Raw genomic sequence first — 15,898 nt, 5'->3', positions numbered from 1 at the left:
GGGGAGAGAGAGAGAGAGAGAGAGAGAGAGAGAGAGAGAGAATCAAAAGTAGGTTCTGTGCTGCCAGAACAGAGCCTAATACGGGCTCAAACCCACAAATCATGAGATCCTGACCCCATGACCTGAGCCAAGATAAAGAGTTGGATGCTTAACCAACTGTGCCACCTAGGTACCCGAATTTAGTATACTTTTTTTTTAAGTATATTATTTCATTTTTTGAAGCAGGTCTTTTCTGTCTATTCCAAGTCCCCCCTCACTTAAGACTTAACACTGAAAACCCTATTTAGTCTTGACATCTTCCCCTGCCTCCAACCAAGCTTCAGATAATCTTTTAGATGACAGTGATAGAATCATACCAGTTTTCAGTTGTAAGTTTTTTGACTCTCTTGTGTCAGATCTTAGACAACAACATGGAGGGAGTCCAAAATGAACACGTATTGAGAGCCTAGCTACCTGGCTCTGTTATATTCGTGAAGTCATTATGGAAAGTCAGCTTCTGGACAGGAGGCTGTACTAGTACTTCGAAAGAGGTCATAACCAAATGATTATGTGAAGAATACTAGTTTTAAGGAAGAGAATCAGTCATTTAGCAAACAAATAGATATAAACAGGTAGAGAGTTTGAGTTAATGTTGTGTATTTTGTGTTTGCTTAGCAGATTTTTTAAAACTTCTTTTCAATTATTTTTTCAACTTTTAGGAATGAAGCAAAGTAATTCAAAGAAAGATTGGTTCCTATCCACAGAAGAATTTAAATTATGGAACAAACTTTATAGATTAAGAGACACTGATGAAATTAAGGAAATAACATTGCCTCAAGTTAAGTTTTTATCTTTAGAAAATGAGGAAGACAGACCAGTAAGTTGAACATATTTTCAGATGCTCTTTAGAGTGATTGTGAAATAGCTTTGGGAGTAGAGAGGAATGTGCATGATCAGAATGTCAACTTACTTAAAAAATTAAGAATGTAAACAGTTTAAAAAGAATATTAAAGTCTAAGTTTGTAGAATTACGAATTTCTTTATAGTTTTATTGTGTATTTATTTTTATTTGACTGTAGTATATTTACATAATATCTGCCTTTTTCCCATTACTTTCTACTGTATGAGCCTTTCCATATAGGCATAATTTACATAGTTGTTACGTTACTCTGCAGTATACCAGTTTGCTTAACTACTTAGTTTCCTATTGTGTTTCTGGAATTCTTTTCAATATGTTACTAACAAAATCATTCTGTCATGAGTATCCTTGTACACTTTTTTTTTGAAACTATGTAAAGCTTTTTTTTTTAGTTTATTTTGAGAGAGAGAAATAGCATGCGAGTGAGGGAGACACAGAGAGAGAGAGAGGGAGGCAGGGGGCAGAGAGGAGAAGGAGAGAATCCCAAGCAGGCTATGTGCTGCCAGTGGGAGCCTGATGCAGGGCTTAAACTCATGAACGGTGAGATCATGATCTGAGCCAAAATCAAGAGTCAGATGCTTAACCAACTAAGCCACCCAGGTGCTCCTCATATAATAGGTACTTTTAAAATGTATTTAAAAGGGCATCTTTGTACTGCATGCAATAATTTTCTTTATTCTCCTGAGATTTTAGCTGAAAACAGTCAAATGAATTCAGATTATTTATAGTAGGGTGAATATCTGTATATTGTTTTTTTAATCAGTTTATGAAATCTGAGTACTGTATTTATCATTTTTACTATTTTTAAAATCATTATTCAAGACTCAAGAACCAACCATTGGAATTCGTCAACTCTCTCTATCTGAATGGAGAGTGTGGCAGGATCATCCTCTTCCTACGTATCAAGTGGACCATTCTGATCGTTGCCACCATTTTATAAGCATTATGCAAATGATAGAAGGAATGAGACATGAAGAGGTAGAGTTTTATTGTAACTTTTTCTTACTGATATGATGGTGAAACTAGAATATTTGATATTTATTCTTCTTAATGTGAAGTTATAAGAAACAAGTATTTAATATAAATAATTATAGTTAGAATACTTTGATTTCTTATAAAGTTCTTTGTAATCTTAATAGGGAACTAATTTTCTGCCTTAGGTGAAGTAGACTTAATTAGAAGAATATCATCTAAAATATAGGTAAACCAGAGTAAAATTTTAATATACTAATGATTTATATAAACTGTTAGTAAAGCTGATTTAGGATTCTTATTAGATTGGGATTTATTGAAATATTCTTCATCACATAGGTCATTTTGTAGGTCTCTTATATCCTGGTGGTAGTTGAGAGAATTATTGAATCCTTGAGCAGTTTCTTGCTTCTTCTTCCTTGAGAAAATCAGAATGATGCACCTGCTATAAGTATGAAATCCAAATGCCTGGCTTAGAATCCTAACTCTCCCTCTTATTAATCAAGTATCTGTAAATTACTTAACCTCTCTGGACCTCAGATTCATCTGTAAAATGGGGATAATGATAATACTTCCTTCATAGGGTCCTGAGAATTAAGAGCTAATATGTATAAAACACTTAAGAATAGTAACTGGCACACTCAATAGATTGTATCTGCTATTTTTATTATTAGCTATAGTTTATAAATACATATAAAGAAAGTGTAATTAGTTGTGGGTCCCACAAAATCTGCACTTCTATATGCCCATCTCTGTCCCAGGTCCAGTTATACACCATTTGGCTAAATGAAATACTCTTTGGGGAGCATAGATACCAGCAGGGACACAAACATTCTCAAATTAATACTTACTGTATATTTATTATTCAAAAAAATTAGTTAACTGGTTAGTCCCTGAATAGTAGAGGAATCCTGACTGAAGTAGCCACTCAGGGAGAAGAGGGATGGGTGGGTCAGGAATGGAGGGGAATACAGTTTTAGATTTAGAGATAAGTGAGACTTCTTACAAATTGACTATAAGAGTTCTGAGTTGGGAAATTTGTTAAAAATAGTATATTCCAGCCTACAGCCTAAGAGATGTACCTGTACAATTATTTCAGATGTTCTAAAAGCTGTTCTTAGTTTACCTTTATCAAGAGAGTAAATTTAACAAATGTATATGACTTGCATTTATATAAATACTTAAATATCTATTTATATAAAATTAGAATAGTTGTTAAATGTTAGAAGTGAAAAACTTTGTTTATAATCTTATGTATTTATTACATGTGTTCTTTCTGCAGTTATTGTGGATCTCTCATGTATTAAGTTCTGAGGATACAAAAATATTGACTGATTAAAGATAATTTATGATAATTACACTGTAGTGTCATTTATAATTTTGATTTCTTAGAATAGTTTTTAAGTTATAAGAAAAAATCATTTGAATAGTGTAATACTGTTCGGAAAATATCTTAAAGTAAACTCATTTATTATTGGCTTTTTTGTTGTGACTTTTGCATTTTCCTATTTCCTAGGGAAAATGCAGCTATGAATCGGAAATTAAATCTTACTTACAAATGGAAGACGTTAGCTCAACATTTAGTGCTCCCAAGAATGAATATAATCCTCATGCCAGTGGCATCTTTACTAGTAACAAGAAATCTTCATTTTCAAGGAATATAAATCAAGGCATTTCATTCTCAATGGCAGAATCTGATGAAGAATGTGCTGAAATTTTTAAACAAACTCATATCAAACCTATTAAAATTGCTTCTTTAAAGAAAAAATCTTCTAAGGAATTAAAAAAAGATCAGCCTAAAAAAGAAGATAATGATGTTGTTATGGATTCCTTAGATACTGATGGTGGTACTACTGTTGAAAATATTTTTCAGGTAGACCTGCCAAATGATAAAAGGGCCTCAGATACAGATGAAGTTGCTGCTGCCGTATGTGCTGTCGATGAAAATGTTGTTCATCAGCCAAATGGATTGATACATTGTCAATCTACAAATAAATCTAGTTCATTTGGTAGAAATTTTTTAGATTCTGGTTATAACAGTTTCACTGATGAGAAATATGTTTTATCTAGCTTATTTCTTCCATTTGAGGAAGAACTTTGTATAGCTAGAATAGATGACCGATTTTATAATTGTCATTCTTTAACAAAAGAGGTGTTAGTTAATGTAGAGAGATTTTTATCTCATTCTCCTCCACCTCTCAGTGGACTCTCAAATTTGGAATATGAAATTACTAAGAGTTCTGAACTTGAAAATTTGCCTTCCCTACCCTGCACTGAATATTTACAAAATGATAAATCTACCTGTTTGATGTCATTTTCTTCTGGAAAAAGTTGCTTTTATAGTGCAGCTAATGATAAAGTTTCTGATGAGCGAAACTTCTATGACTATGTTGATAAAGTACATAAAGATAATATAAATGAAAATTTAGTATCCCGCAGTCATATTCAAATAAACATAGGCCCTCCAAAGTATTTAGTTGAAAAAAAAAATTATGATAGGGATAGCAGTGGCCTCCCAATACGGCTCACTGATCAGGATGAGAGTTTACAACTTTTCAAAGATGTTGATACAGAGTTTAATGATGTGAACCTTTCTCCCTCAAACAATAAATATAAATCTTTTTGTGTGTCGGACAAAACTGTTTTAAGTGAAATGGCGCTGGTCTCTCAGTTCTTAATTTCTGATGAACTTTTGTTAGATAACAATTCTGAACCTCAAGATCAAATTATCCATGATTCCAATAGTTGGAAATCTCATCAAGATTTGAGAGGCATGCATGAGGAAAAACTGAAGAGTGATGAATATGTTTTTGACTGCTCTAAGGATTTATTCTCTGTTACTTTTGATTTAGGATTTTGTAGTCCAGAGTCTGATGATGAAATATTAGAACATGCATCAGATACAAATAAGTTTTTAGATGTATCTAGAAGGTGTTTAGATATTAAGGAGATAAGAGATGCAAATTATATTTCAAATCAAGCAGTAATACCACGAAATCATGTTGCTAGTTCTACGAGTGGAACCATTACTGTCCCATCAAGTGAAGATAAGTGGAGTACAACTTTTGCATATTTTCCACTGAGTGCAGCAAAAGATAAAGATTTGATGTCTCCTGGTTATTCTCAATTTTCTTTGCCAGTAGGAGAAAAAGTTATGAGTACACCACTTTCTGAATCAATCACACTGAACTCATTTTCTAAGAAGAGAAAGGAAATGCCTAGGACACCAGATTCTAATAAGGGAAAAGTAGATTTACAAAGTTTCAAAGAAACATTGAATTCAACTTTTGATGATTCAGGACTTTCTGTAGATAAGGCTAAAAGCAGGGAACAAATCCGTCTTCATCAATCCTGTCATCTTGCTGCAGGTAAGAGTCCATCTTAATAAAACACATCAATCTTGCTAGAATAATACAGAAGCTTCTGTAATTTTTCAAAATGTAATTTTTCAGTATTTGGTGTATGGAATTAGATAATTGATGTATTCTGTGTTTCTTAAGTTGATGGGTTACTAATAAAAGATGTATTTTATCTACATATATTTATGGCATGCATGCTGTGGGAAAGTATTCCTGCCCAAAGGCTCCTATCCCTTGGCTAGAAAACCCAAACGATTGTGTGACATATACATTTGAAAAGATAACAGTAAATTGTGGAAATAACCACCAAAAAAATAATAAGATAGTAAATGTTTAAGAGGTTTAGAAGATGACAGAATTGTGGACTGAATTAGATCGGTAATGTAGATTTAACATAGATTTTCATTTTGGTTCTTCAGGCATATTTACAATTTGAATATGTTGAAAATAATAGAGAATTCAGATGTTATAAGCTGAAAACAAAGGAAAAAGAAAATGTAAGATTTGGAGGGAACAGTATTCATATAGCAAAATAGTTGAAAAATAAATAGTTGAGAAACAAGACTGTATTTGGGGGACTGAGACAAGACCACAGAAGTTACAGAGAAATCTCTGGATTTCTGTGATCTAATTCTACACACTTATAGAAAAACTAGAAAATGCAGTGATAGATGTTTGGTACTAAAATGACTTAAGTATTATTTAAGTACTGTGATAGAAATCAATTCTAACTTATGTATAGGTTATTGTAGCAGGCCATTTATGAATTTTACTCCTTATGGCTAAGAAAAATGAGTAGTTGTAGGGTAAAATGAGTTTGCTCTGTTAATTTTTTTTTTAGTTTCCATATTTTGTTTCATTTTTCTTCTTTTTTTCCTTATTCCTTTCATACAATTTAATTAACATATAGTATAATAATGATTTCAGGAGTAGAATTTAGTGATTCATCCACTTGTATATAACACCTACTGCTCATCCCAACAAGTGTCCTCCTTAATGCCCATCACCCATTTAGCCCATCCCTCCACCCAATACCCCACCAGCAGCGCTTAGTTTGTTCTCTGTATTTTTTTTAAGAGTATCTTATGATTTGTTTCCCTCTCTGTTTTTATCTTATTTCTGTTTCCCTCTCCCTATGTTCATATGTTTTGTTTCTTAAATTTCACATGAGTGAAATCATATGATATTTGTCTTTCTCTAACTGACTTATTTTGCTTAGCATAATACACTCTTGGTCCATACACGTTGTTGCAAATGAAAGATTTCATTCTTTTTGATCACTGAGTAATGTTCCATTGTGTGTGTGTGTGTGTGTGTGTGTATACATTAGGTATATACATACATATACATACACCACATAATTATCCATTCATCAGTGGATAGACATTTGGGGTCTTTCCATACTTTGGCTATTTTCCATAGTGCTGCTGTAAACATTGGGGTGCATGTGCCCCTTTGAATCAGCACTGCTGTATCCTTTGGATAAGTACCTAGTAGTATAATTGCTGGGTCGTAGGATAGTTTTAGTTTTAATTTTTTGAGAAACCTCCATACTGTTTTCCAGAGTAGCTTCACCATCTTGCATTCCCACCTGCAGTGCAAAAGGGTACCTCTTTCCCCTCATCCTCACCAACATCTGTTGTTGCTTAAGTTGTTACTGTTAGCCATTCTGACAAGTGTGAGGTGGTATCTCATTGTGGTTTTGATTTGTGTTTCCATGATAATGAGTGATGTTGAACATCTTTTCATGTGTCAGCCATTTGGATGTCTTCTTTGCAAAAGTGTGTCTCTTCATGTCTTTTGCCCATTTCTTCACTGGATTATTTGTTCTTCACTGGTGTTGAGTTTGATAAGTTCTTTATAGATTTTGGATACTAACCTTTTATCTGATATGTCATTTGCAAATACCTTTTCCCATTCCTTCAGTTGCCTTTTAGTTTTGCTGATTGTTTTCCTTCACTGTGCAGACACTTTTTATCCTGATGAGGTCCCAAGAGTTCATTTTTGCCTTTGTTTCCCTTGCCTCCAGAAACATGTTAAGTAAGAACTTGCTGTGGCCGAGGTCAAAGAGGTTTTTGCCTGTTTTCTCCTCTAGGACTTTGATGGCTTCCTGTCTTACATTTAGGTCTTTCATCCATTTTGAGTTTATTTTTGTGTGTGGTATAAGAAAGTGGCCCAAATTCATTCTTCTGCATATCGCTGTTCAGTTTCCCCAGCAGCATTTGCTGAAGAGACTTTTTTCCAGTAGATATTCTTTCCTACTTTGTCAGAGATTAGTTGACCATATATTTGTGGGTCCATTTCTGGGTTCTCTATTCTTTTCTACTGATCGATGTTTTCTGTGTTTGTTTTGATTTACTGATCTGTGTTTTTGTGCCATTTACCATACTGTCCTAATGATTACAGCTTTGTAATACAGCTTGAAGTCCAGAATTGTGATGCTTCCAGCTCTGATTTTCTTTTTCAGGATTGCTTTGGCTATTCAGGGTCTTTTCTGGTTGCATCCAGATTTCAGAATTGTTTGTTCTAGCTCTGTGAAGTATGCTGGTGTTATTTTGATAGGTAGTGCATTGGATGTGTAGATTACTTTGGGTAGTATCGACCTTTTAACAATATTTGCTCTTCCAATCCATGAGCATGGGTTGTTTTTCCATTTTTTGGTGTCTTCAATTTCTTTCATAAGCTTTTCATAGTTTTCACTGTAGATTTTTCACCTCTTTGGTTAGATTTATTCCTGGGTATTTAATGTTTTTTGGTGCAGTTGTAAATGGGATTGATTCCTTGATTTCTATCTCTGCTGATTTATTTTTAGTATATATAAATATAACTGATTTCTGTACATTGATTTTATATCCTGCGACTTTGCTGAATTCATGGATCAGTTCTAGTAGTTTTTTGGTGGAGCCTTATGGGTTTTCCAGTATCATGTCGTTTTCAAAGGTGACAGTTTGACTTCCTCCTTGCTGGTTTGGATGACTATTACTTCTTTGTGTTGTCTGATTGCTGAGGTTAAGACATCTAACACTATGTTGAATAACAGAGGTGAGAGTGGACATCCTTGTAATGTTCCTTCTCTTAGGGGGAGGCTGTTTTTCCCCATTGGGGATGATATTGGCTGTTGGTCTTTCGTATATGGCCTTTATGATCTTGAGGTTTGTTCTTTCTATTCTGACTTTCCTGAGGATTTTTATGAAGAAAGAATGCTGTATTTTGCAAAATGCTTTTTCTGCATCTATTGAGATGTAAATCTTTTATTATGTTATTCTCATTGGTATCAAGGACATGATTTATGAATGTTTTATTTAAGATGAAAGCTTCTTTAAGTTCTGGAAATATGTTTAATTTTTTAAAACTTTTGCATAGTTTTGGATATAGTCTGACACTTAAATTTTCATCAAATTTGTGTTACCTTTGAGCCTTCAGTATTTGCTTTTTACACCTTTATATTAAATCTGTTAATGGGTGAGATAATTTTTTCTATTTTTGTGTCACATTTTCATTAAAACTTTTTCTAGCGTTATACTTAACTATGGGGAATATAAATATATTTATACAAATGTATTGTTTGAGTTAAATATGTGGTTATTAGCAGAAGTTATCACCTCTTAATTTCCTCACTGGCACTGTTTTATGTTTGTTTCATGCTGATTTTTTTGGCCAAACTTCTGAAAAACTCTTTTTAAATAAGGTACCCATTAAGCACCTGGCTGGCTCAATCATTTAAGTAGCCAACTCCTGATTTCAACTCAGGTCATGATCTCACAGTGCATGAGATCAAGCCTATGTTGGGGTCTGCACTGCATGGAATCTTCTTGGAATTCTCTCTCCCTCTCTCACTCTCTCCTCCTCTGCTTGCACGCTCTCTCTCAAAATAAGTAAACATAAAAAACCCCATTAAATAATGTACCCAATCAAAATAGTTGTGGATGAACTTTAATCTATTGACCAGATTCATTTTCATAAATTATAGATGAACAATTAACAAGCAATGAAAGTGAAGATGAGATTTTCCGAAGAAAAAGTAAAAAAACCAAAGGAAATGTTTTAGAATCCCCTGAGGTGAGTCAGTAATCACAACAATACGATCATATAAAGGCTTCCCCCTCCCTATTTGCACTTCCCCTTAAGTCTTTTTTTAAAACTTTTAATCTGTTTATCTACTTTATCCAGGATGAGAAAAATAGTGAAGTTGATTCCCCACTTCATGCTCTGAAAAAGCGCAGAGCTCCTCTAAACAGAGTAAGTAGATAATGATGTATAGTAGTTCAAATTCTTTTGGAGTAAATATTACAAGAAAAATATATGTGTAGGTGAATGTAGGTGTATTTGATCTAATAGGTATATGGTTAACACAAAAATAGCAAATCCTATGTCATTGAAATTTCTATTTCAAATTTATACTTCTTTAAGAACTATTCTTACTTTAGTCAGTACTCTTCAGCAGTTCACTAAATATCTGCTCTATATCTACTGTGTAAGATGCTCAGGATACTACTATAAATATGATATTCTTGAATTGTCTTAAGTCACCTACAGTCTAACAGAGACAGAGAAATAAACAAATAATTTCAATATAATTTCTTAATAAGTGATAAAAAAGTACAAGCCTTTAGCTTAGTCCATTAGAGTTCTGGAATGTTTCTTGATGATAATAAATATCTTAGAGCATATGTGGTAATAAGCCAAGGGGAAGGCTTGCCAAGAAAGCTAACAGCTTAATGAATGACACAAAGCAGGGAAATAGCGTCTCTTTATTACTGGATTGTAAAGACAAAGAGTGCCAAGAAGTAAAATTGCAGAAAAATCTAGGTCAGTTTCTGGAAGGCTTTATTCTTTCATTCTTACTGAATGGGTTTGAAAGAAGGAAAGGAAGGAGTTCAAGATGAGTCTCTGGTTTTTGGCTAGGGCTGTATGGAATATGTGTCACAAATTTATAGAAGACAAAATGATGATAAATTCAGTGTTCAGCATGTTTGAGTTTGGGGAATTTATGGAATAGTGATGTGATAGTGTCTGGTAGGCATTGGTGAGAGTGAAACTGAAGTTTAGGTAGAGGGGTAGATCTGAAGGCTATCAGTTTATAACTGATAACTAAAAGTTGAGATTAGGCTATATTGTGTGTTTTAATCCTCAAATGTAGTTTAGGAGAAACTGCAACATTATTAAAAATGTAATCAATTCTTGTTTACTTTGTATACTCCTAGAACACTTCACTGGGAAAATTGCTTTAACTTGCTACCTTAATTAGAATGTCTGACTGACTCATCATAAATGAATTAAAATATTGACAATGCTGATGATCAGTCAGTTCCATTTATTTATTTATTTATTTTAAAAATGTTTTTATTTCTGAGAGAGAGGGAGAGAGAGAGAGAGAGGCAGCATGAGCAGGGAGGGTCAGAGAGAGAAGGAGACACAGAATCCAAAGCAGGCTCCAGGCTCTGAGCTAGCTGTCAGCACAGAGCCCGATGCGGGACTCGAACCCACAAACTGCGAGATCATGACCTGAGCAGAAGTCGGACGATTAACCTACTGAGCCACCCAGGCACCCCAATCAGTCCATTTTAAAGTAAAATTATTCCTGTTATTTGAAATTGTTTTGGTAAACTTTTGATTCATTTGATTGGTTTTATATTATTCTGAAGAGATCTAGTGATGGGCTTCATTGTCAAAATTTGTTACGGTTTTAGTCGTTTCTTGGTTTGAAAGGGCCGTATGTTGACGACTGATTCTGAGAGTTATATTTATATATCTTCTTTAATTTTTGTACAGCCCTTTAGGATCCTCTAGAAGAGATAAATTAAAACTATAAGTATTCATCATATGCGTTTGATGTTTACTAAATTGAATGAAGACTATAGTAGTACCTAATTTAGTGTTTAGTACTTAGCATCACTTAACTTTTGAATTCTTTTTTTTTTAAATGTTTATTGATTTTTGAGAGAGAGTATGAGCCGGGGAGGGGCAGAGGGAGAGGGAGACACAGAATCCGAAGCAGGCTCCAAGCTCTGAGCTGTCAGCATGGAGCCCAGTGTGGGGCTCGAACTCACAAACTGTGAGTTCATGACCTGAGCCAAAGTCAGATGCTTAACCAGCTGAGCCACCCAGGGGCCCCAACTTTTAAATTATTTTAAAGTATTATGTATTTTTAATATGGCTTTGAGTTGTGAGAATATTTTATTTTTATAACAAAAAAAAAGTTAGGTTAGCTATTTAAAAACTAAAAATAGAAAATAAAAGCAAAAACTTGTGAGAAATACATTAAAATTTAATTCAATTATATTTTCTTAATCAAGAATTTTATTGAATTATTGTAGTTAGAATTATCATCTAGTGATGAGAGTGACAGCTTTCACGAACAAAATCCACAATTAGAAGACTTCAAGAGTCATAACAGGAATGCAAAAAGACGCATCAAAGTCCAAAAGAAACAGAGTCACCTTAAGGTAAACTTCCTTCATTTTCTTATTTATATATATATATACACACGTACACACATATGTATACATACACAAATATATATATTATTAATAAAAATTACTTTTTACATTAGGAGTATATTTCTTACAATTTCTTTATAGAAAATATTCAAAAATTAAAAATATTTTGACCCTAATTTGTTTTCTGAAATTAAAATCTCAAGGTGTAATAGTTTTGTTTCTTTTTGTGTTCTGAAATTATCTTTCAGTACTTTGTTATTTTAATGACTAAATGAAGAAACTTTAGTGAAAATTTAAGATTCAAACAAAAAATACAGAGACAGAAATCTGAATATTAGAATATTTGTTGTTTTTTAAAAAATTTTTATGTTTATTTCTGAGAAAGAGAGAGAGAGCGAACATGATGGGGGGAGGGGCAGAGAGAGAGAAGGAGACACAGAATCCGAAGCAGACTCCAGGCTCCACGCTGTCAGTGTAGAGCCCAACACGGGGCAAGAACTCATGAACCATGAGATCATAACATCAGCCGAAGTTTGATGCTTAACCGACTGAGCCATCCAGGCGCCCCTTAGAATATTTGTTTTTACAATCAGTATATCATTTTTATGTCTGTGTGATATTCTGATCCTTGGAAAAGAATTCTTAACACCCTTTTTGTTTTTAATCAGTCTTTTTGTGGTGCGGTATTTCTGGAAAAAATTAATTAGCCAGAAGACTCAGGAAACTTTCTGCTTATTAAGAAACATTCAGCAAGCTGACATGTTGACTTATACTGTATTTTACGTACAGTAGAATTATCAGAAGAAATTTTAAAAACACATGTTACTTTGTCCATTTCTTCTTGAAGTTTTTTTTTTCTTTAAAGCATTGGCAAGAAATCCATTTTACAAAACTATTTCCAATTATGTAAGAAAGTAAATGATATTCTTAAGTGTGTCTCCTTGTTGTCTAATTTGTCATAGCTTGCAGCTAGAAAGTTTTTAGATGATGAAGCAGATCTTTCCCAACGAGAGGCAGAGTTTGTTTCATCAGATGAAAATGATCAGTCAGAAAATGAACAAGACTCCTCATTACTTGACTTCCTAAATGATGAAACTCAACTTTCACAAGATATAAATGGTAAATGAAATAATGATGCTTCTTTTTCTTTTAGTTTTCAGTGCCTTTAATGTGGTTATGTTTAAATATTTTAGCTTTTAAAGATCTTTGAGTTTTAAAGGAAGAAATTTGGTATGTGTGAAGTATTTGGTCACTTTCATTCAAATTCTGTAATATTTGCTTTATTTTAGACTTGGTTGCTTATAGGCTTCTGCTATTTTGATCATATATTACCAGAATGACCTGGTTAGCTCAGTGTCAGATGTTCATTTAAGAAATATTTAGTGACTACTGTGTGCTGGTACTATGTAAAGTTCTTGCAAAAGCTTTATCAGTGGACAAAAATCCTTGCTCTTGTGAAGTTTACATGTGAATGGAGACAAACAGTATACACAACAACTTACAGAAAAATGAAAAAAAAATGAGTAAGATGAGGATTTGGAGTAGCAGGGGTTAGGGGTATTAACAGTGGGCACCGTGTAACTTTATTTTTTTTTAAATATTTTTTTAATGTTTTTTAATTTATTTCTAGGAGAGAGAGAGACAGCATGAGCAGGGGAGGGTCAGAGAGAGAGGGAGTCACAGACTCTGAAACAGGCTCCAGGCTCTGAGCTGGCAGTCAGCACAGAGCCCGACGCGGGGCTCGAACCCACGAACCGCGAGATCATGACCTAAGCGAAAGTTGGACGCTTAACCGACTAAGCCACCCAGGCGCCCCACCGTGTAACTTTAAATAAGGGAATTAGGGATAGGCTCCATTGAGAAGATGACATTTGATCAAAGACTAGAAGGCAATGAGGACTTGAGCAATGTTGGCTGTTGGGTTTTTTTTGTTTTTTTTTTTTTTAAATTTCTGAGATAGAGACAGCGTGAGCAGGGGAGGGTTAGAGAGAGAGGGAGACACAGAATCTGAAACAGGCTCCAGGCTCTGAGCTAGCTGTCAGCACAGAGCCCGATGTGGGGCTTGAACCCACGAACTGTGAGATCATGACCTGAGCCGAAGTCGGACGCCTAACTGAGCCACCCAGACGCCTCCAATGTTGACTGTCAAAAGTAGGTCAGATACAAACCTAAATTTATTAACTTTGCCAAATAAGAGAGATCTGCTTTTGGAAATCAGTCTCTCCACTCAATGCTTGAACAGGTCTTATATGTAATACATTAATTACAGATAAGTCAGATTGGCTGTAATAGAAATAGGAAAGAATCTGGTGAGATTTTCAGTGTTCTAATCTTTCATGGATCTTGCTATTTATTCTGCTCCTGTACTATATTTGTGTGATGTAATACAGCAAATATTCCCAAGCTCTACTTAAAAGAAAAAAAAGATTTTAGGGGTGCCTAAAAGTTTGTTAAGCATCCAACTTTGGCTCAGGTCATGATCTTGTGGTCATGGGTTCGAGCCCCACATCGGGCAGAGCCTGGAGCTTGCTTCAGATTCTGTGTCTCCTTCTGTCTCTGCCCTTTCCATGTTCACGCTCTCTTTCTGTTTCTCAAAAACTAAAATAAAATAGATTAAAAAGAATCTTTTTAAAAGGTTTTAGAGACTTAACTTCTCAGTACTGTGTCCTTGATACTGATATAATTTGCCAAATAAGGTTTCTTAGTATTACGTCCTTTATGTTCATTAACAGAGTGGCTTTTGGAGGTTTGCAGCATTAACCTGGCGGGGAATAATGATGCAAAGACAACAAGCAGTGCCCAGCTCACGTCTGACTTATTTTAGTAGTATCATTCTAGCTTTGCTGTTGAGAATGATCTATAGGGGAGCAAAGGTAGGGGAAGAGACCTATTATAAGGTCATCGCAATAATCTAAAGAATGATACAGTCTTTTACCAGTGTGGCACTAGTGCCAGGGTAAGAAAGATTGGATTGTGGATACTTACAGCTGCCAGGGTTTTCTGATGAATTTGAGAATAAAAGAAGAATCAGTGCATTTGGACAACAGAAAGGACATAGTTGTTGTTGTCTGATATTGGGCAGGCTACAGGTGGAGCCCTTAGGATGGAGAGTAAGGAGATCTGAACCCCTTTTTATTTATTTTTATTTAAAAATTAAAAAAATTTTTTTTAAATAATCTGTACACCCAGTATGGGGCTTGAACTCACAACTCCAAGATCAAGAGTTGTCTGCTCTTCTGACTGAGCCACCCACACCTCCCTGAAACTCCATTTAGACAGAGTGCGTTTAAAATAAGTAGGGTTTTATTTATTTATTTATGTAAAAAATTTTAGATGTTTTTTATTTATTTCTGAGAGAGAGAGAGCATTAACGGGGGGAGGGTCAGAGAGAGAGGGAGACACAGCATCTGAAGCAGGCTCCAGGCTCTGAGCTAGTTGTCAGCACAGAGGCCAATGCGGGCTTGAACCCACGAACTGTGAGATCATGACCTGAGCTGGAGTCGTATGCTTAACCAACTGAGCCACCCAGGCACCCCAAGAAATATGTAGGATTTTAAAAATAAATAAAATATGTTGGATTTCAAAGTTTTTTTTGTTTGTCATTTGTACAACATTTGGAAAAAGGTAAAAACAATAGGGACAGCAAATAGATTATTGTTTGTCATAATGATGCATTTGTCAAGACAGAACTGTATCCTGAAGGAGGATGCATTTTACTGTATTTACATTATACCAAAAAAAAAATCTATGAAACAAAAAAAAAGTCTCTGAAAGCTCCTCGATCCCGAGTCCTTCTAAATAAGAAATTAGAAGTAAAGTCTCACTAAGTTTATAGGGACTTAGCATGAGTAAGGAGTGGGTAGGTAATCAGGAGGATATCTAGTATTGATAGCTATGCTGTGGAATGGAGGGAAGGGGAATATTATTCAAAGAAAAAAGTATACATCCTGTCCCAGGCATTGTGATCATTAAATTAGCCCTGAAAATAACCTAAGTTGATTAATTGCTTCAAAAAATGTAAGGGAAAATAAGAGACAAAAACAAAATTGATTTCTGATTATAACTTGAAAGTAGACATAAATAAAAACGCATGTTTTCCCAGGTTTTGCTTGACTGAAAGTTATGCAACGATCTTACTATTAGCTGTGTCTTTTGATATTTTTAAGCGCGTTTTCTTTTTTGCCTGGATTTCTTGTGTTTTATTTAGTACTTTCCATATGTCAAGTACA

At 34.4% G+C, this 15,898-nt stretch overlaps 1 protein-coding gene across 1 annotated transcript in view; it reads left to right on the top strand.

Annotated features, from left to right (window-relative positions):
* FANCM (FA complementation group M) overlaps positions 1-15,898 on the top strand; it is a 61,365-nt gene that overhangs the window by 32,778 nt on the left and 12,689 nt on the right. Inside the window, exons 12-18 of the mRNA XM_077761277.1 lie at positions 699-856; positions 1,721-1,876; positions 3,387-5,238; positions 9,200-9,288; positions 9,400-9,468; positions 11,547-11,675; positions 12,632-12,788. Coding sequence (XP_077617403.1) covers positions 699-856; positions 1,721-1,876; positions 3,387-5,238; positions 9,200-9,288; positions 9,400-9,468; positions 11,547-11,675; positions 12,632-12,788 — 2,610 coding nt within the window. The remainder of the gene's footprint in view (positions 1-698; positions 857-1,720; positions 1,877-3,386; positions 5,239-9,199; positions 9,289-9,399; positions 9,469-11,546; positions 11,676-12,631; positions 12,789-15,898) is intronic.

This window comes from Crocuta crocuta, unplaced genomic scaffold (genome assembly GCF_008692635.1).
Source record: "Crocuta crocuta isolate KB4526 unplaced genomic scaffold, BGI_CrCroc_1.0 scaffold163, whole genome shotgun sequence".
Taxonomy (NCBI): Eukaryota; Metazoa; Chordata; class Mammalia; order Carnivora; family Hyaenidae; genus Crocuta; species Crocuta crocuta.
Note: the sequence above shows the minus strand (reverse complement) of the source record. Positions and strands in the feature narration are given on the sequence as shown.